The sequence below is a fragment of the Lactuca virosa genome, chromosome 6 (assembly GCF_052849685.1).
Source record: "Lactuca virosa cultivar CGN04683 chromosome 6, Lactuca_virosa_CGN04683_v6, whole genome shotgun sequence".
NCBI lineage: Eukaryota > Viridiplantae > Streptophyta > Magnoliopsida > Asterales > Asteraceae > Lactuca > Lactuca virosa.
Window position 1 is genome coordinate 99,841,828 of NC_136431.1, and position 23,031 is coordinate 99,864,858.

The 23,031-nt window shown below is 39.8% G+C and overlaps 1 protein-coding gene across 1 annotated transcript; it reads left to right on the plus strand.

Annotated features, from left to right (window-relative positions):
* Window positions 1-6,247: 6,247 nt before the first annotated feature.
* On the plus strand, window positions 6,248-10,762 carry LOC145121781 (uncharacterized). Its single transcript, XM_079057482.1, has 5 exons — window positions 6,248-7,211; window positions 9,399-9,611; window positions 9,765-9,821; window positions 9,936-10,036; window positions 10,121-10,762. The coding sequence occupies exons 1-5, from the start codon at window positions 6,248-6,250 to the stop codon at window positions 10,760-10,762; spliced, it is 1,977 nt and encodes a 658-aa protein (XP_078913608.1).
* Window positions 10,763-23,031: the final 12,269 nt, after the last annotated feature.

Genomic DNA, 23,031 nt, shown 5'->3' on the forward strand with positions numbered 1-23,031 from the left:
TTCGCATAAGATTCATTTGGACCTTACTAGCAATGCTAATGGGCCACTGAGGCCCAATAGCATATAAAAGCCATTGAGGGTCCCTTAAGCATGTAATTGGGTCACAGGTGGCCCAATAACATGTATTATTTATGTTGGGCCCAAAAGTAATGTTAATGGGTCATGAAGGCCCAATAAGCATGATTATAATCTTTCAAACCCAACAATTGGAATGTTTACTTGTTTTGTATAGTATTAGTGTTGCGAAGTTGTTTAATCGATATGTCGTAATAATCACCAATTTGTTTTATAACGATTCATAGATTTATAAAAATAGTTATTTTTCTATTTAAAACCCATAAGTTATAAAATTTTGTATATTTTGACCCAATTATTTTATTATTAACATAATTGACTAAAAATATTAGTTTGACCAATTCAGCCCCTTATTTTGGTAAAGTCGGCAATTTTTAGCCCTTTTTATGAAAAATGACATATTAGGTCCTTGAACTATTTTTCTTGACATTTTTGACCTAAACACTTAATTAAATGATGTTTTAAGCCCAAAATTTTATTTAGGACAGTTTCAGCCCCTTAGTTAAAATATTTGCATTTAAATCCACACTTTTCGCAATTTTTACAATTTTTACCCAAAATCCAAAATCTTTGCATTTTTAGTCCCTTTTGATAAATAAGGCCATTTTAACCCCTGAAATAGGTTTATATACGTTTATAGCCCCTGTTTTGAGAAAACTTTCCAATTCAGCCCCTACAATTTGATTTTTCACATTTTTGGGCCTAAATAGCCGAAAAGCCCAAATTTTAGCCCCTTAGGCTAAAATTTACATTTTTAGTCCTTTACAAAGCCTAATATTTATAAAAACTCTTATTTTAGCTGTTTTGACCTTTTGATCCTTGTAGAAACCGTGAATGACATCTTTTTCCCCATCTTTCGTTTATTTATCAAAAATGGTCCAATGACAAATTTTATGTTGTAGTGTGTTTATTTTAAAGCTTGTATAGTAGTTTATCTTGACATGTTAAGTGAAATATGACCTAGATCATATATTTTTCCTTCTTGAACTATAGATCTCGAAATATCTTTCATTTTTAGCACATATTTACCACAAAAACACAAGAAATCACACATAACATACAAATACACATAGATCTTCACAATTTACTTGTATTCTCCCCCATAAATCATATGAAAACCAAAAATAGAGGGGTATGAACTCACCTTAGGTTTGTGGGTTCGGTTTTGAAGACAAAAATGTTAGAGTTTGGTCCTAGCAACTTCCTTGAGTAGATCTCGAACTCAAGAAGATTTCTAAGAGTATAAACACCAAAAAATTTGTGTAAAGGAATGATCTAACAAGAGAGTGAAGTTATGAAGCTTGGATGTGTAAAGACTTACCAAATATTGACAACACTTGATGAAGACTCTTGAATCCAAGCCAAATTTTTGAGAATTCCTTGAAGGAAGGAAGGAGATGGCCTTAGAGAGAAATGGAGAGAATTTTTGTGTAGTGTGTGTGTGTGTGTTGTGTGTATTCGGCCGAAACAAGAAGAGGGGAGAGGGGAGAGAGTGAGATGAGTTGACATGCATGGAAACATGAGAATGGTGCATGGATACCCTATCTATATTTATGAGGTGGCACTACAATTGTCAACCCTCATTTATCCACTCTTTTATATTTTTTTTTTGTTTTACTTGGGCCGAAATGGGCTAAGGAAGGAGGAAGGAATCACTTTGGCCCATTATTGCCTTGGCTCGAGTTCATGAGGCCCATAAGGAAAACTTACGGCCCATTGGGCCCTTAGGATAGCTCACGGCCCAATTTTGTATAAGAGAATGGATTTGAGTCCATTAAAGCTAATTGGATTAGTTATGGCCCAATAAGGCCCATTAAAGATAAACTAGCCCATTTTAGGCTTATAAGGCCCAAAAAGGTTAAGTCTTATGAGAGTGGGTCCAATGAGAGCCCATTTAAGAGTTCTAAGCCCAAAATAGTCAAATTGGAAGCTTATTGGCCCATTAGGCCCAATAAGGAAACCCTAGTCCATATAGGACTTAAACCGGGATTTCTAGGGTTTTCAACTTTACTTGATGAATCTAGGTTTGAATGTGTTTCCATAGGTTGAACTTCAAGCATAACTTGAATTAGGGTTACGAGTTTACAGTAGATAATGTTTACAAGAGTACAAAATTTCCTAGCTAGAATGCTAGTTGTGATACAATTTGATATGACCACTAGGGTCGAAACAACAATCATCTTCTTAATCATTACCGAAACGATGGTAACAATATACTTGAATAAAACGGAATCAACAACTAGCTTCTTGGTAACCTTGTGACTTTCCCTGATCCAAGTGTGAGTCCTGTGCTTCCGGTAGTATAGGCCTCTACTACCTTTCACACCTACTCATACTCGTCCCAAGTATTGTCTCGCAGTTCTCCAAGTCATTATCACAAAAACAATTTTAACACATACAAATGTGTCCAAACAATCATATAATTTTCCCTAGACTCTCCTAGGACTTCTTCCATGCGTATCTTCAATCATCAATTCTGCTTCAACTCGGTTGGTGATGGAAATGTCAGACGATGGGATAACTTCATGGATTATACAAAAAATCTTTATTTCTGCTAATCGAAAGTGTACTTCTCCCGTACTAGACGTATTATTTCTTAGACGCGTTCTAAAGGCAAGATATCACTCTTACGATATCTTCCGATAGGTACCACTCAGTATCGTAAGCCTTCTCATTTCCTCCATTTACTCAATTCACTACGAGTCTTCAACATGATGTTTTGCACACCAAAGCAGTCGTTTGGTGTATTGAGACGAGAATAAAGATAGAGGAAGGTTTAGACGCGTATTCCTCCTTATTACCTCGAAAAATTACATGCCAGTTCTAATATCGTAATTAAACATGTAGAAATCTGAACACATAAAGTTTCCAGATCCGGTCGGCAACTGACCATAGATCCGATCAAACGATAGCATCATAAAGCATCACAAATCATTTAGCACATAAAAGCAATTTATATATCTTCCCTAAATGATCTAGTGCCCGTGTCTATTCAGGTGTACATCCTAAAATATATTAGACACACTCCTCACGATCATCGCTTAACATTCTAAGTTTAAGTCTAGAAATAAATCCTTATTCCTAGTTCGCTTAAAATAATGCTCTGATACCAACTGTGACATCCCCATTTTCACGGCCAGAAAAGACCGATTTTGTTTATGCTTTATAAAAATCAGAGTACCTCTTTTAATAAAAAATGTTGCGGAATTTGTTCCTAGAAAAACATGATAAATACGTTATCAAAGAATTTCCGAAGAAATGTATTTTTGTTCATTTTAAAATATTTGGGATGTCATCATCAATACAGAAACATAAGTATAAACAGAACTTACATTCATTTACACTAGTGATCTACATCTCTTTAATCTCTCAGTGTAATGTAACTTCATATCGACACCTGTGATACAAATAAGCTTGAGTGGGTCAGGTTGGGAAACCTGGTGAGTACATAGGGTTTTCAACCCACAATAATTTAATTATTATGTTTAAACATCAAACAATCAACCCAATTACCCATCCCCATTATCTTCCTTACTCTTAAGGTCTACCCTAAGAGTCATTTATCCTGCATTCGTTCATTCCGAAGTCTATTGCTTCCAGGGTTTATATGACAGACACTAAGTCCATAGCTACCAATGCTCGTTCGTAAAGAACTAATTCCATAACTACTAAAGTTCATTCATCGGGTACTAAATCCATAGCTACCAGTGTTTATCTAATAGGTACTAAGTCCATAGCTACCAACGTTTATCTAACAGGTACTAAGTCCATAGCTACCAACGTTTATTCAATAGGCACTAAGTCCATAGCTGCCGATGTTATTTGTTAGGCACTAAGTCTATAGCTGCCAATGTTCACTCATATCATCTTTCATCTCTCATCATTCATCTACCCATGTTTTACCCAACATATTCGTAGATATAAAATACATATACAATTTAAATTATTTAAAACATGTATAAAATCGTTCATCCAGCATAGATAACAAGTATACAGATAATATGCACACATAGCACGTAATTTATATAAAATACTTCATATCTATGTGTAAGATGAAAGTAACTATGCACTCACTTGTTAAAGTGACGATTCCAAACTCGGACAGCGCTTCGCTTCTTAACAATAAAATTTCCTTCGACGAAACCTAGTATTATTATCGCTAAATTTTAGTCTAATATTTACCGTGACTAATTATTAGTCTTAGCATTATTATTATTAGATAAGCGTTTAAACAATATTTTCCAACCACTATGTACAGACAGGGGCCATACATAAAACACCGGAGGGCAGGACCATTTTGGCATATAGCACTTCTGAAATCCAACAACCCTATGCGGCCCTTTAAACCAGATTCCCCGTACCGCGAGTAGTTAAAAAGATATTATATCGACACTTATATAACCCATAATAATAGATCAAATAATTATTATAAGGTCCTAATAACGTTACTATATTTAAATAAAAGTTATATTAAAAATTAGGTAGGCGTATCTTACCTACGAGGGGGTTTGGCTAGAATCCGGGCTCTACAGGGGCAGGACTTCCGAGCCGAAAGCTCTTTTTCTCGGAGCCGTCGAGCTCCGGGGCTTTCTTCTAGCGCTAGGGGAGTTTTTTTTGGGAGGTTTAGAGAGAGTGTAGAGAGAAGAAAGAATGAGAAAGGTGTGAAGAAAATGAGGGTGGGAGAGGTTCTATTTATAGGGTGAAATATGGCTGAACTTGGTGCCACATGTCACCATCTGGTGGCAAGACTTGGGCAGAAAGCAATGGCCAAGATTGTGCCACGTCACCCATTTTCGCACAACACACTTCCGACTTCTAAAATCCGTAACTTTCGCATACGAGCTCCATTTTTGACGTTCTTTATATCCACGCGTAGGTAAAATTAAGATTATTTATAACTTTCGTATACGAGCTCCATTTTTGACGAGCTCCATTTTTGGCGTTCTATTTTTTCCGTAAAACTTCGACGGGCCATAACTTCTTCGTTATAACTCGGATTTCGGCTTTCTTTATATCTACGGAACCCTTGAGACATATTCTACAACTTGGTTAAGATTATTTATTCTAAATAATCTTTTGTCGAAAAGTTGTTTTCGACCCCTATTATCTCTAAATTGACTAGCCCGGATCTACGGCGTTACAATTTATACAAGAACCGTGTTTGTATTTTAACATCATACTTTGGTATTATATCGGAGGTGGTGAAAGTTAGTGTCAATGGTGTCATTGTTTCCATTAGAATGAAAGAAGCACCGAGGTGGACTCCATCTTTCTCATGTAATTTTACCAAGAATGAAGTTGTTCAAGATGGGAGATATGATAATTTACATGAGAATGAAAGTATTGGTTCTCTAGATGAAAGGGATGAAGCTTTACAAAACCCTTTTGGCATATACGAAACTTTGGAAAATTTAGACAAAGTAGAAAAGCATCATTCTAAATCCCCAAGACAATCTAATGGACATTTTCAGGGGTATTTTGGGAATAATGAAGCTGGTAATAATCATCAAAATATGCATGAAGACCCTTCCCCTCCTATCACATCACCTGGGCCTGTAGTAGATTCGCCAAATCTGCTTCAACCGGAGGTCCAGATGGCTATTGTCCTAGTGGTCGGACCTGCTGTCGCCTCGGCAACAACAACAGTTGCACATTCCTTTGCTGTACAGCAACACTTCGACTCATCTGATTCCATTCCGACAGATGGCTTAGCTGCTAGTTCGTCCTCCAAAACAAATGAGAAAAATCAGAATCCAAACCTTGTTAATAAGTCATGCCCAGGTGTCAATTCTTTGGGTTTTTCGGGAGGATATGGTAGAATTTCGGGTATCAATATTTCAGAGGAGGATCTTTCTTACCCTCCTGGTTTCTCAAATAAATGTAATTCCCTTATGAGTGATAATCAAAGTGTATCGGGTGGAATTTTTACTAAAAATTCATTTTTAAATGAATTAACAAAAACTTTTGAAATGGGTAAAGCTATGGGTTACAATATGGACGATTGTTTTGATCGATTAAAAGAATTAGTTGAGGGTCACGTTGAAAGACAAATTCAAAAATGAATTGTCTTTATATTAATGTTCAAGGGGCGGGTTGTTTGGATAAGAGATCTTGGATTAAAAATTTGTGTAACCTCCATAAAATAAATTTTCTAGCGATTCAAGAAACGAAGATGGAAGCGATGGATTTGGTTACAGTTAGCTCGTTTTGGGGTAATGTTTCTTTTATGCATGATTTTTCCCCGTCTCGGGGATCTTCAGGTGGTATTCTTGCTGTGTGGGATCAAACAATTATCTCGCAGAGAAACGTTTTCACTTTTACTTGGTTTATTGCTATCGAGGCGATTTGGGTTCCTTTAGGTTTGGCTGTCATGTTTATAGTTGTTTATGCTCCACAAGGTGCTAATGACAAAAGAGAACTTTGGGATCAGATTTCACGAATTATTACGTCGTTTTCAGTCGAATGTATAGTTATGGGGGATTTTAATGAGGTTCGGGATGATTCGGAGAGATTGGGGTCGCAATTTAATCCGGGTACAACTAGTATTTTTAATGATTTTATTAGCCATCTAGATCTTGTTAACATACCTCTAGGCGGTCCTCGCTTTACTTGGAGTGACAAATGGGGTTCGAAATTTAGTAAACTAGATAGATTCTTGGTCACGGAGGGTATTATGGGTTCTTTTCCTCATCTTATGGGTCTTGTGTTAGAAAAAAAAATTCCCGATCATCGTCCTATTCTTTTGTTGGAGCATCGTGTGGATTATGGTCCTACCCCGTTTCGGTTATTTCACTATTGGTTTCTGTTGGATGGATTTGATGAGGTTGTGCGGGAGTCTTGGTTGAACCCCGAGCTGGGGACGTGTTCGGATAACCCTTGGATTATTTTTAAGAAGAAATTACAGCTTCTTAAAAAAAATATCAGGGTCTGGTATTCTACTAATCGTGATCAACTTTCTAATAAGAAGAAAAATGTTGAAGAGATGTTGGAGTGTATTGATAGGCGCTTAATGTTAGATGATGGTTCGCCTGATTTGAGAGAGAAAAAGGTTTCTTTATTAAAGGAGATTTCAGATCTAGATCATTTCTCACAGTTGGAGCTCGCCCAAAAGGCTAAGATTCAGTGGAGTATAGAGGGTGATTGTGACATCCCCATTTTCACGGCTAGAAAAGACCGATTTTGTTTATGCTTTATAAAAATCACAGTACTCCTTTTATTCAAAATGTTGCGGAATTTGTTCCCAGAAAAACATGATAAATATATTATTAAAGCATTTCCGAAGAAATGTATTTTATTCATATTAAAACTTTGGGATGTAATCGTCAATACTGAAACATAAGCATAAACAGACCTTACATTTATATACACTAGTGATCTACATCTCCTTTAATCTCTCAGTGTAAAGTAGCTTCGTATCGATACATGTGATACAAATAGACTGAGTGGGTCAGGTTGGGAAACCTGGTGAGCACATAGGGTTTTCAACAAAGTAGCTTCGTATCGATACATGTGATACAAATAGACCGAGTGGGTCAAGTTGGGAAACCTGGTGAGCACATAGGGTTTTCAACCCACAATAATATAATTATTATGTTTAAACATCAAACAATCAACCCAATTACCCATCCCCATTATCTTCTTTATCTCTTAAGGATTTACCCTAAGAATTATCTGTCACTCATTCCTAATTATTCATCCTAAGGAATAGGCACGAAGTCACATCGTCGCCAGGGTTTATCTAATAGGCACGAAGTCACATCGTCGCCAAGGTTTATACAACATGCACTAAGTCCATAGCTGCCAGGGTTTATCTAATAGGCATGAAGTCACATCGTCGCCAAGGTTTATACAACATGCACTAAGTCCATAGCTGCCAGGGTTTATACAACGGGTGCTAAGTCCATAACTCATTTATCGAAAATATTATTTTCGGCAATCCACCCGAAATACATGTCAATGAGTTTTTAGAGTACACCGGGTGAACACGTCGTTCAAAACACCTACAAGTTGCGAGCCTGCTAGTGTTCCATAGACCGTCTAGAATAGTCCATGGTTGTCATCCATACTCTGCTAGATGACGGGGCCAACGTTTGGGTAAAAGCTTTTCTCACTTCTCACCTCTCACCCTCATCTCATGATCTGTATCACCTTTCATCTCACCTTCCAACTCATCTTTCATCACACAACAACTATTTTATCTACCCATGTTTTACCCCAACATATTTGTAGATATAAAATAAATATACAGTTTAAATCATTTAAAACGTATATAAAATCGATCATCCAGCATAGATAACAGGTATTCAGATAATATGCACACATAGCATGTAATTTTATATAAAATACTTCATATCTATGTGTAAGATGAAAATAATATGCACTCACCTTAGTAGCATGAGTTTATAGAATCTAACTAGAAACGGTCAGCGGTTCGTGATCAGCGGGCTCGGGACGCGGAACGGCTTCAGCAAACGAGAGAGAGGTAAGAAGATTTGGTGTAAGAATGGCTGAGGTCGAACTTGCTATTTATAGGCTGAAAATTCGACTTTCACGTCGTGAGTTTGATCCTGGTCACCTCCTAGGCTTGCCGTGTGTCTTCTAGGCTCGAAACGTGTCGTTCACTGAGTTCACGTCGTGAACATAGTCAGGTCTCGAAGTTTGTGCTCCGAACTTCAAAAATCCATATCTTTCGCATACGAGCTCCGTTTTTGACGTTCTTTATATCTACGCATAGGTGAGATTATGCTCTACAACTTTCGTTTAGACTCTGTCGGCTAATTTTGATTTCATTTTTAATATTATATTTTTAACGGGTCGGGACAGGAAAAGTCCGTTAAAAATTCATAACTTCTTCATCCGACGTCCGTTTTCGTCTGTCTTTTTATCGTTAAGCTACTATTAACGAGATCTTCGATTCTCGTTTAGGTTGTGTCGGCTAAAAACTGCTCGATCTATTATTCGAATTTCGGGCTGCATACTGCTAAGCCGAAACTTCGAAAAATCATAACTTCCTCATACGAAGTCAGATTTGGGAGTTCTTTTTATGCACACTCTTGGTTTAACGTATTCTACGACTTTTGTTTAGATCGCTAAGGCCAAATATCGCTCTATCGTAAATTTACTATTTACGTCGCGCTGTGTCGTGCCGGTTTTGTCGCGAAATTTCGACGGGTCATAACTTCTTCCTTATAACTCGGATTTCAGCGTTCTTTATATGTACGGAATCCTTGTAACATATACTACAACTTAGTTAAGATTACTCCTTCTAAATAATCTTCCATCAAAAAGTCATTTTTGACGCTCATTGTCCTTAAATTGACTAGCCCAAATCTGCGGGCGTTACAGTGATGAGAACTCAGGTTACTTTCATGGAGTTATTAATCGCATAAGGCGCCAAGTTTCTATTCGTGGTATCTTGATTGATGAAGCGTGGATTGATAACCCTATTCGGGTGAAGGAGGAGTTTCATGCTTATTACCAATCTCTTTTTTCACAGCATATGGGAAGGCGTCCATCTACAAATGCCATGCACTTCAGTACTTTATCCTCTTCTCAGACTCAATTATTGCAGTCTCCTTTCACCCGAGAGGAGATTTAAAAAGCGGTTTGGGATTGTGGTTCAAATAAAGCTTCGGGCCCGGATGGTTTTACTTTTGGCTTTTTCAAGAGATATTGGGATCTTATGGCAGATGATGTTGAAGCTTTTGTCATGCACTTTTTTCATCATTCTTCTGTTCCAAAGGGGTGTAATTCTTCTTTTTATAGTCTTATCCCAAAGATTAGAGATCCGAAGTGCACGAAAGATTATAGACCTATTAGTCTTATTGGTTGCCAATATAAAATAATTGGTAAACTTTTAGCTAATAGATTGGTGGAGGTTATTGATAGTATGGTTAGCTTAGAGCAATCTGCCTTTGTCAAAGGTAGACAAATAATGGACGATCCTTTTCTTCTTAACGAGGTGGTTGCTTGGAGCAAGGGGTCTGGGAATCCTATCTTTCTTTTCAAATTAGACTTTGAAAAAGCTTATGATTCTCTCCTGTAGGATTATTTGTTAGAGATAATGCAGATCATGGGGTTCGGCTCTAAGTGGTGTGGTTGGATTAGGGAGTTATTGAAGTTTGCTAGGGCTTCTGTCTTGGTCAATGGATCGCCTACTGATGAATTTCAAACTCATCATGGTCTCAGACAAGGAGACCCCTTATCACCTTTTCTTTTCATTTTCGCGATGGAGGGGCTTCACGTAGCTTTGATGCGAGCTCGGATGGCCAATGTTTTTAGAGGTGTTACTATTTCAGGGATTGAGATCTCACATCTTATGTATGCAGATGATGTCATGCTTATTTCAGAGTGGGATCCTGAAAATGTGAATCGTCTTATTCGCATTCTTCAGTGTTTTTATATGGCGTCGGGTCTTAAAATCAATTTGCAGAAAAGCAAATTGATTGGTGTTGGAATCTCTTACAACCAGGTTTCTATTGTGGTGGATAGTATTGGTTGTGCTGCAGCTGATCTCCCTTTTATCCATCTTGGTGTCCGGGTTGGTCAGACTATGACTCGTGTTTCTGCTTGGTCTTATGTTTTTGATCGGTTTCGGACCAGATTGGCAGGTTGGAAAGCCAAAACCCTCTCTTTTGGCGATCTCATTATGATGCGTGTACGGGCCTTTTGTATTGAGATTGGATAATGTTTGAGACAAACACAATAAAAGGATAGATTTGATAAACAAACTAGACCTATAGCTTGTAAATCTGAAGACAAACTAAGACCTATTAGTTTGAATTCGATCAACTCAAGGATCACGTCCAAAAGATGATAATTTGTGAACTATGACAATAATTCAAAGTGAAAATAAGGGTTCTTTTATTAAAATTCGTCTATTACTTTTTCCATGCATAAACTTGGCTTTATATGAAGCCTTTATTACAAATTTGGTGGTTACAAGCCAACCAACCAATTATTCATTAAAACTAGTAAATGAAAATTAAGGAAACTCTTGAAATAACACAAAAAAAACGTCCAAGACACTTGAGAATAAAAAAAAACGTATATGCTTCATTAAGGAGCCATAAGAAGCGTTAAGGAGCCATCAGAAGCATTAAAGTGTAACCCAAATCCACCAAAGAGTGCTAAAAAGGCTAGGAGGCTTTATGAAGCAAAAAGTAACGTTTTTAGCACTTATGAAGCCTTAAATATGTTGCCCTAGCCTTCATGCAACCCTAATTCAATTTGTGGGTTACCATGCACAACCCAACCATTGAGCCCAAACCACTTTCTAGCCCACTAGTAATCACTAATCCATCATATTTTGGGCTTTCATGATCCATGCATGGATCATCCGCTCCCCCTTTGAAAGGAATTGACCTCAATTCATCAAGTCCATCATCATCAAGATAAGGTGAAAGATCTCTTACATTAAAGGTAACATGCACTCCATGGTCTCCTCCCAAATCTACCCTATAAGCATTATCATTGACACGTGACACCACTTTGTAAGGACCTTCAGCTCTTGGCATCAACTTGTTTTTCCTTTTGTTAGGAAAACATTCTTTCCTCATATGCATTCACACCAAGTCACCATCTTGAAAGACATGTGGTTTCCTATGCTCGTTGGACTTCTGTTTGTACAACTCATTCACGGCTTCAATCTTCTCACGAACTTGTTGGTATAGTTTCATCATGGCCTTCAACTTGTCATTAGCATCCTTGTGAACCAATTCATCCTTTGGCAATTGAATCAAATATAAAGGCATGTAAGGATTCACACCATACACCACCTCAAAAGAAGAGTGACCTGTAGCATAAGTAGGAGAATGATTATAGGAAAATTCAGCATGTGCAAGTTTGATGTCCCAATCTTTTTGAGTTTTGCTAACCAACCCTCTTCACAAAGTACCCAAAGTTCTATTAGTCACCTCCGTTTTCCCATCCGTTTGTGGATGATGGGATGTACTAAAAAGTAACTTAGTACCCACTTTTCTCCACAAAGTGTTCCAAAAGTAACATAGAAACTTGGAATCCCTATCAGAAACAATTGTTTTAGGAATACCATGCAAACGAACCACCTCTTTAAAGTACAAATCAGCCACATTAGATGCATCATTGGTTTTATGACATGGCACAAAGTGAGCCATTTTTGAAAACCTATCCACCACCACCATAATGGAATCCTTCCCCCTTTGAGTTCTAGGCAAAGCCATAATGAAATCCATGGACATATCTTCCCAAAGGACGAATAGGAACCGGCAAAGGAGTGTAAACACCATGCTTGAAAGTTGTTTTCGCCATGTGACATGTAACACACTTGCCCACTATGTTGGTTACATCCCCCAATATATTCGGCCAAAAGAAATGTTCTTTAAGCACCTCCAAAGTTTTGGTAATGCCAAAATGACCAGCCAAACCACCGCCATGAGCTTCACGAATCAGCAACTCCCGTATTGCATGTTTTGGGACACAAAGGCGTTTGCCTTTGAATAGAAAGCCATCTTGAATCACAAATTCACCATTAGGACCACCTGCACATTTCAAAAAATATCTCCAAAGTCCATATTAGATTGATAATGGTCCTTTAGAGTTTCAAATCCCAAGAAACGAACATCTAAAGTCACCAACAATGAGTAACGCCTCGAGATTGCATCAGCCACCACAATGCTTTTTCCATCCTTGTATTTGCATGAAAAATGAAAGGATTGAAAGATCTCCACCCACTTTGCATGTCTTGTGCTCAACTTTTGTTGCCCATTGATGTACTTCAAGGATTCATGATCAAACTGCAAAATAAAATGATTTGCAAGCAAATAATGACTCCAATGATCTAAAGCATGAACAAAAGCATAAAACTCCTTATCATAAGTGCAATAATTCAAACGAGCACCACCCAAATTTTCAGAAAAATAAGCAATAGGACGTTTAGATTGGATCAAAACAGCCCCAATACCAACTCCACTTGCACCACACTCCACTTCAAATGGTTGAGAAAAATCAGGAAGAGCCAAAATAGGAGCATCACACAACAATGCCTTGAGTTTCTCAAACGCCTTTTGAGCTTCTTCTCCCCATGCAAAGACTCCTTTCTTGAAACAACCTGTTATGGGATTTGCAATGGTGCTAAAATCACGAACAAATCTTCTATAGAAAGAAGCAAGACCATGAAATGATCTAACTTCAGAAATGTTAGTAGGAATAGGCCATGACTTGATTGCTTCAGTTTTGGATGGGTCAACGGACACGCCATTTCTTGACACCACAAAACCCAAAAATGCCACTTCTTCCACCAAAAACGAACATTTTTCTTGCTTCACATAGAGTTTTTGAGCTCTAAGCGACTCGAAAACCTGTTTTAAGTGCACCAAATGATCCTCCAAGCTCTTGCTATATACCAAGATATCATCAAGGTACACCACCACAAACCTGCCCAAAAAAGATTTTAACACTTCATTCATTATTCGCATGAAAGTGTTAGGTGCGTTAGTTAGACCAAAAGGCATCACGGTCCATTCATACAAGCCATGTTTAGTTTTAGAGGTTGTTTTCCATTCATCCCCTTCATGCATACGAATTTGATGGTAACCACTTCTCAAATCAATTTTTGAGAACACAATAGAACCATGCAACTCGTCTAACAAATCATCAACTCTAGGAATAGGAAATTGGTATTTTATGGTGATGTTATTAACAACCCTACTATCAACACACATCCTCCAAGAACCATCTTTTTTTGGAACCAACAAAACTGGAACAACACAAGGACTTAGGCTTTCACGAACATAACCCATTTTCATGAGTTCATCAATTTGTTTTTGCAACTCCTTTGTCACCTCCGGATTACATCTATAGGCAACTTTATTAGGCAAAGGGGCACCCAGAATAAGGTCAATTTGGTGTTCGATACCACGGATTGGAGGCAGACCCGGTGGTAATTCGCTTGGAAACACATCTTGAAACTCCAAAAGCAAATCAACAATAGCGTTTTCTCCATGCACCATCTTCTCCACCTTTGCATGCTCTTTGGCCACAAGCATGTAAATCACATCACCATTTTCAAGAACTTGCTCCACCTCCCTTTCACTAGCAAACATAGAAAGATTAGGTTTTTTTACTTGTTTAGAACTCATGGACCTTATGGCTGTTGGGGACATGGGTTTTAACACAATTTTTTTATTATTGTGTTTCAACTCATATTCATTGCTCCTCCCTCTATGTAGCACGTCCCTATCAAATTGCCAAGGACGTCCCAACAAAATATGACATGCATCCATAGGAATAACATCACACAACACTTCATCTTTATAAGACCCCATAGTTAGACCAACTCTAACCTGTTTTGTCACCTTTGTTTTGCTTCCATCATCCAACCAATGAAGAACATATGGTTTTGGATGGTTTGTAGTAGACAAACCCAATTTGGTCACCATTTCATTAGAAGCAACATTAGTACAACTTCCACCATCAATAATCAAACTACACCACTTGTCTCTAACCAAACATTTGGTGTGAAACAATTGGTCTCGTTGATCCATATCAGCCACGGTTTAAACCCCTTGAGCTTTAAGGGTTCTAAGCACCAAAACTGTATCATACACCGGTGCTTCATACTCCACCTCCTCTTCTTGTTGTGTATCATGAAAAATACCTGCCAACCTCTCTTCTTCCTCTAACTCTTCACGACATTCAATGGCCTCCCTTAAAGTCACCACCCTTTTGTTTGGACAAGCATTTTGGTTGTAACGCCCTGATTCTCAGAAACCCTAATTATGCTGTTCCTCCATTTTTGCGTGCTTCTTATCTTGAAAGAAGATATTTGGAGTAAAGGGGCTTGGAGTTTAAGAAGTTTGAAGCAAGGGGCTGTTGTAGATCCGGATTCTTCTCTGTTTTGGCACTGTTTTGAAGGTAATAAGTTGCCACCTTGACTCTCCTTTAGTTAGATCTCTTCATTTATGGGTTTAGAGCCTTTTTGGGGTTTTGAAGTGGTTCTCTGTTTTGGATTAAGATATGAGGTTTGCAACCTCAGATCTGGACTTCTTTAGTCACTCTTTGTCATAAAGTATCAGTCTTTGTCAAGCTATGAACTTTCCTCTACCTTGAGCCACTCCTTTAGCTTGTTTTGGGGCTTTATCATCTTGCATGCACGTAAAGTTTGCAACTTCACATGATAATCATGCCCTAGGAGCTTAGATCTGCAATATGGAGCCTTTGCATGGCTTAAAAAGCCACTGTATGGATGTATGACTGAATGGACTCTGCGAGTCGGATGAACGACTCGACGAGTCCGATGAAGATTGCCTTGGACTCGACGAGTCAGCCGAATGAGTCGGTGAGTCGGATAGGGTTTTCCCAACCTTTGGACACGTATGAACCCGACGAGTTGTAAAGGGGAAACTCGACGAGTTGGCCAAGGAGTTTGCGGCCACTGACATTAGGAACTTGACGAGTCGCTCAAGTGACTCAGCAAGTTAGAAAGCTACGCAGGGAACTCGGCGAGTGGTTGGTTGTACTCGACGAGTTGAGGTCAACATGGACTGTTGACTGTGACAGTTGACTTTGAATTTGACCAAGGGTTGACCAGTTGACTTCTAGGGGTATCTCGGGAATTTATGAACTTTGGGATGTGTTGGATATAGGTGGTGGAGTTGGTGGCGGTGATCCGGGAGTTGAGCTTTCTATTTCCAGTCGGCAGTTGCGAGGTGAGTTATCCTCACTATACTCAAGGGTCTAAGGCACCAAGGCCGGCCCTTTGAATTGTTATTGGTTATGTTATGCTAGTATGATCTGTTAGATCGATCTCCTAGAGGGTAGGATGATAATATGTGATATGTGGTATGACCTGTTAGTTAGATATCCTAGAGGGTAGGATATAATATTATATGTTATGCGGTATGATCCGGTAGATCAGTTTGTTGTCTATAGACTGTTATGTGATTATCTGTTATACGTGCACATGCTTGTTGGCGGTTGAGGCTTATCTGCTTTGTGCAGAAGCCAATAGACCTGGGCATTCCAACCTGTTGGTTGTGGGCCGTGAGTATTCTATCCCGAGGATGATTGGACTCATAGTATGTGGGCATTACAACCTGTTGGTTGTGGGCATGGGGTATCCCATCCCGAGGATGATTGGACCCATAATATGTTAGCATTCCTACCAGATGGTTGAGGGCCTGGGGTATTCCAACCCGATGGTTGACTGGACCCATAATATGCTGTTTACGATTATATGCGTATTATTGTGGGTATGGGTATTTTGGGGGAACTCACTAAGCTTTCGGGCTTACAGTTTCAGTTTATTGTTTCAGGTACATCAGAGGATCGCGGCAAGGCGAAGGCATGATCGTACAACTCCTCATGTTTTGTTTATGTTTCTGGGAAAACTCTGATATTATACATTTTGAAAACAAAGATGTAATGATTTCTAATGGGTTTAAATGTTTTTAAAAGTTTTAAATTGGCTTGATTTTATGGGTGTTACAAATTGGTATCAGAGCCTTGGTTTGAGTGAATTGGAAGAACACTCGTGTGACTCCAGTCTCAAATCAAGGAAAGGATTTTCAAAATGATTTTATTAAATGGTTTTCAAAATAAGTAAGGGAGGATGCAGGATGTACGATCAGCCGAAGCCAGTAAGTTGACCTCAAAGTACCATACAATTATTTGGTTATGTGGTATGTTAGAACAGCATGCTAGTGCTAGGCTAGGGATCTTAAGGAATTGCATGATAGAATTGCCTGATTATATGATGCCTGGTAGCCTAGGGTTTTCCTCAATATGAGATTGCCATCATTACTGTAGTTGCTTAGTGTATGCATCACGGTCGTACATAACTAAGATCCCATAGCCTGAGAATGTTTGGTTTGGCCTTATTTCCTGTTCTTGTTTGATGAAGGGCTTAGGGTAGAATCATGTATTCGAAAGTCTATAGGGTCCAATGTTATGTATGACTAGCATACACTAGTGCTGCAGGGTTGGTGGAAGTTTCATGGATGGGTGGGTTGTGTGAGACCGGTAGGTCAGTTGTGAGGCAGTTAGCCTTCATCTAGGAGTAAGGTTGAGCGACCAGATTGGCGGGTTGGAAATCCAAAATCCTCTCTTTTGGCGGTCTCATTATGATGCGTGTACGAGCCTTTTGTATTGAGATTGGATAATGTTTGAGACAAACACAATAAAAGGATATATTTGATAAACAAACTAGACCTATAGCTTGTAAATCTGAAGACAAACTAAGACCTATTAGTTTGAATTCGATCAACTCAAGGATCACGTCCAAAAGATGATAATTTGTGAACTATGACAATAATTCAAAGTGAAAATAAGGGTTCTTTGATTAAAATTCGTCTATTACTTTTTCCATGCATAAACTTGGCTTTATATGAAGACTTTATTACAAATTTGGTGGTTACAAGCCAACCAACCAATTATTCATTAAAACTAGTAAATGAAAATTAAGGAAACTCTTGAAATAACACAAAAAAACGTCCAATACACTTGAGAATAAAAAAACATCTATGCTTCATTAAGGAGCCATAAGAAGCATTAAGGAGCCATCAAAAGCATTAAAGTGTAACCCTAATCCACCAAAGAGTGCTAAAAACGGCTAAGAGGCTTTATGAAGCAAAAAGTAACATTTTTAGCACTTATGAAGCCTTAAAAATGTTGCCCTAGCCTTCATGCAACCCTAATTCAATTTGTGGCTTACCATGCACAACCCAACCATTGAGCCCAAACCACTTTCTAGCCTACTAGTAATCACTAATCCATCACATTTTGGGCTTTCATGATCCATGCATGGATCACCTTACATTAGTGAAGTATGTTTTGGGTTTGTTAGGGAGATATCTGATGTCGATTTTTCTTGTTTCCATATCGGTTCTTACCTCCTTAGAGGCCCTGAGGGCTAAATTATTTTGGGGTGCGGATGTGGATGAGAGATGAATGCACTGGGTCAGATGGGAATGAGTTCTAGCTAGTGGAGAAGATGGTGGATTGGGTATAGGTAGTTTATTCTCCTTTAATAGGGCCATGATGTTTCGTTGGTGGTGGAGATTTTATCATTCTCCTAATCTGTTGTGGGCTCGATTTGTAACACCCAGTTTCCCAGGTATATTGATTTATGTTGTATTTCTTTAAGGTGACTCGACGAGTTGGTGCTTAGACTCGTCGAGTCTGGTCGCGACTGGATGACGTGGTTAATGAGGGGACTCGACGAGTCAGGGGAGTGACTCGCCGAGTCAGAGCTGACGATAGAAACCCTAATTTCTCGGGTTTGGGACCTATTTAAAGGCCCTTATGGCCTTTAATTGCGGCTACCAGTCCATAGAGAGAAACCCTAGAGTGCTTGAGCGTTTTGAGAGAGAAGGGAAGCTATTCTTGACCTTTGTGGTGTTGTTTAGCAAGAAGAAGGAGGTCCTAGCCAAGAGGAAGCAAAGGAGGTTGTTATTCTGTGGATTTGAAGCTAAGATCATCGTATTTGAGGTATTAATTCGGCTCTTCTTCTGTTTTATGAAGAATATATAGATTTAGGGTTTCTTGTGCCCTTTGCTAGGTTGATTTGATGTCCAAATAGTCCCTTTCTGGTGATGAGGCTTTGGATCTGGATCCATAGAGGTCCAGAGAGCCTTACTCCTCAAGCTTTATGAAGAGCAATGGAGGTTATGAGCTTGGGTTATGGTATTTGGGGCTAAATCATCATATATGGTCATATAGATGTTGCATGTGCATCAAGATAGAGACTTTACGTGATTATTGACCTTGGGAAGGCTAGATCTAAGGATTAGAGGAATAGATCTGGCCTCAGAAGGTTGTTTGAGGTTGTGCACGAAATAAACTCGCCGAGTCCATGAGCAGACTCGACGAGTCGGAGCGGGTTGTTCCGTGACTCAGATCAGTGGATGACTCGCCGAGTTGGGTGAGTGACTCGGTGAGTCAGAAAGGATTCAAAGGACTCGAGTTCACGTATGGACTCGACGAGTCTATGCAAGACTCGACGAGTCGGGTCAAAGGTTGACCGTTGACCAGCGTTGACCAGGGTTGACTAGTGTTGACTTGATAGTGTTAGTCAACTAAGCCAGGAAAGTATTAATTAAGAGATGTATTTATGATATAGGAGGACGATAGGTCGGGGAATCGAGCACGAGTGATTATCCGACATCCAGCGAGGTGAGTCTTCTCACTATACTTTACCTAGAGTGGTAACAGAGTTATGTGACAGAGTTATTGTATGCTATCTATGCGATGTGTGGCACTGCATTATTTCTATGTGATTTATGCTGTGTGTATATCAGAGTGAGGACCGGAAGGTCCACAGAGCTAGGACCAGAGGATGCACAGAGTTAGGTTTAGAGTTATATGCCAGTGTATTTGTATGCTATTCATTTTATTAGATTTCTTGTGATATGTGATATGCATGATTCAGAGTTATCAGAGTTAGGACCTTTGGGTCCATAGAGTTAGGGCCAGAGGGTCCACAGAGAGTTGGGACTGGAGGGTTCCACTGAGACACACTGACCAGAGGGTCAACAGAGTTATAGCCTTGAGTGGTTAATATGTGTTAGAGTGGTATTTTGGGGAACTCACTAAGCTTCGTGCTTACAGTGTTTTGTGATATGTGTTTCAGGTTTTTCTCAAGATCACGGGACGGCACCGGCTCGATTGTACACCAGAGGAAGAGTTATGTTTTAGAGGATCCTGGATTATTATTTAATTGATCATGGAGTTATGTTTTGTAATTTAAACAAAATGAGATTTTTATGAAAGGTGTTTTCAGAATTAAGCGAATCTAAATGAAAATTTTAGTTTTGGAAAATTACGGTGTTACAAGTTGGTATCAGAGCCATGGTTTGAGGGATTCGGACGCACCTTCGGGTAAATCTGGACTCAAACTGAGGAATTGAGAAAATTTTTCAAAGAAATGAATTTTCTAAAGCGAATAAGAGTTCAAAGAGAAAACGAGAAAGAGCAGTGTGTACAATCAGCCAGAGCCCGAACGGTGATTTCCCAAAATACCCTTACTTTTGTTATGAGATGTTTATGATACATTTTATGAGATATTATGCATGCTAGAGACAGGCTAGGTATTTCATATCTTAGGACTAGAGTGGCCTGATTTGTGATGCCTTAGCCTAGGAGTTGCTGTTGTATGTGATGTGCTTTTGAGTATGAGATAAGTGAGAGTATTCAGCAGGAATCCTTTAGGGGATTCAAGTAGAGGAGTAATATAGAAGAGGTATCTATATGAGAATATGAGGAGTCTGCCGAGAGGGTAGCCAGAGGCCATGTGGGGCGAAGATGTTAGAGTTCGGTGATATCCTTCGAGTATGAGGAAAGCGAGTGGATAATAACCTAGGGAGGTTTTACGTGCTGAAGGAGATGCTTCGATGCCCGAATGCTGCTTGCTTCATGCTTTGTAGAGCTCTCGACGATAGGAGTCAGCTACTAAGTGAATATGATGATATTCAGGAGGTAGATGGCTGGCATCATTAGGAGTTCTTCAGTAGCTGATGGCGGAGAAGTGGTAGAACCAAAAAAGAGGCTAGGTAGTAACCTTCGCCAGATGAGTGCGCTGGCAGAGTATAGCATTTCGCTGAGGAGCGAGAACGCGTGACGGAATTGGTGAACGAGAAGGTTAAGCAGCTACTTAGGAGCTCTGGGATGGTCCGTGTGGAAAGTATGGGTAGATGTGGCAGGTAGTATGGGCCCGTACTACCGAAAGCAGAGGACCCATACTCGATACAGGGAGTATTCTGAAGGTTCTAAGTAGCAGATTGAGGAGTGATGTTATGGTTCGAGTACCATACATCGTAGCAGATTGAGGAGTGATGTCATGGTTCGAGTACCATGCATCGTAGCAGATTGAGGAGTGATGTTATGGTTCGAGTACCATACATCGTAGCAGATTGAGGAGTGATGTTATGGTTCGAGTACCATACATCGTAGCAGATTGAGGAATGATGTTATGGTTCGAGTACCATGCATCGTAGCAGATTGAGGAGTGATGTCATGGTTCGGGTACCATACATCGTAGCAGATTGAGGAGTGATGTCATGGTTCGGGTACCATACATCGTAGCAGATTGGGGAGTGATGTTATAGTTCGAGTACCATACATCGGAGCAGATTGAGGAGTGATATTATGGTTCGAGTACCATACATCGGAGCAGATTGGGAAGTGATGCCATGGTTCGAGTACCATGCATCTTAGCAGATTGGGGAGTGATGTTATGGTTCGAGTGCCATACATCGGAGCAGATTGAGGAGTGATGTTATGGTTCGAGTACCATACATCGGAGCAGATTGGGAAGTGATGCCATGGTTCGAGTACCATGCATCTTAGCAGATTGAGGGGTGATGTTATAGTTCGAGTGCCATGCATTGTAGCAGATTGAGAAGAGATGTCAGGGGCTGAGTACCATGGTTCTTAGCAAATGATGTTTATGATTCTCCGGTTGCCCAATCAGGATTGATTGGTGGAGTTTGGACGCGATGGGGTTTTAGGCCTGAGGGCCATGATTGAGTTCGAAAAGGCATCCCTTGAGAGGGAGTTCGAGAGCATTTCAGAGTACCTTGGTAAGATGTCAGATGTAGTCGCAAGACTCAAGGATTAGCAGAGAAGGCATTTATGGGGGGATTGCGGTCTGAGTGACCAATCAGCCGATGGAGGAGATGTCACCTTATGTGACTTGTTGAGTGCTATTTATGTTTCCTATGGGAAGTAGGAGAGGCGTGAGATTTCAGTTTTGGGTTTAGGAGTAAACCCTACGGGTTGTCATTGATGACGATTTTTCCACCAGAGTATCAGGCAACATGTCTGCCGCAAGGAAATGATCTACCATGAGCAGGTAGTCAGTGGGGACTGAGATGGTCAAGGACCACATTACACCCTAATTGAGTATAGTAGGGCGTGTGGTAGCGGTATCAGCAGGTAATCCAGTCGAGTATATCAGAGCGGTGGCTCTTCTGTCTATGATGGGCATTGAGTATGGTAGTGGAGTCCCTATTCTCGTGATGATTCACGTGTTGGAACGGGGGTTGAGAAGTCGAGGATGAGGAGTATGATGATTTATTGTTTCAGTCTAAGAGTCAGTGATAGTACTGAACAGTTGGGATGTTCGGTATTGGGATGGTATGAGACTTCGAATGGCTAGAGGCAGTCGTGATGAGAAGTTCCTGAGGATTTCTTCGGAGATTTAGGGTATTTGAGGTTTCTTGATCTCTACGTGGGGAGATCATTGGGCGTTGTGTGGCACCTTCCAAGCGTAGGTGCGATGTTTCTGGAGGAAACCATCTGTGGGGTAGAGTGTTGATGCGTCAATTGGTGATGGTTCGAACCCTAAGTGGGGGAGAACCGGGTATTTTATTGAGGGAACCAGAGATTTGTGCAAGAGCGGTTAGGGGTTGGATACAGAAACCTGCGGCTCGAATTCATGAGGCCAGGGTCATTGGTGATCAAGGAAAGGTGGAGAGCGAGATAATGCATGTGGTATGTGCCTGAGAAAGGATGGGTGTCTCCACGGCAGGTGGCCAATGGTCAGGAATCTGGAGATGGTCAGGGCCGTTTGAAGTGGAAGGCTCGTAATGATGGTATGGACAGTTGAGAACTTCTGGGTCGAAGTATGGATTGTATATGCCCCTTTTTGGGGTGGATAGAAGATTATCGAGCAGCCAACTCCCGGGCCGGTATGTGTATTCTTGCTTGGATTTTGAGCAGTAGAGGAAAGGGTTTCGGAGGATCATCAGCGTGTTCTGAAGCGTTAGTGCTTTCTTTGTATTCCAATTGAGTGTTTGGATACACTGAAGTTGCACATTGGGTGAAATGAAGAATTATTTATGGGGTTCAGAGGAAATGTATTGTTGTATCTGTATGGTACTGGGAGTAGGAGATCAGTGGTTGAGGCAGGACATTGTGATGTTTTGTAATGGTGTTCCGTGGTACCCGGGTATAATGTCCCGATTTCGGAGTTATTTAGAA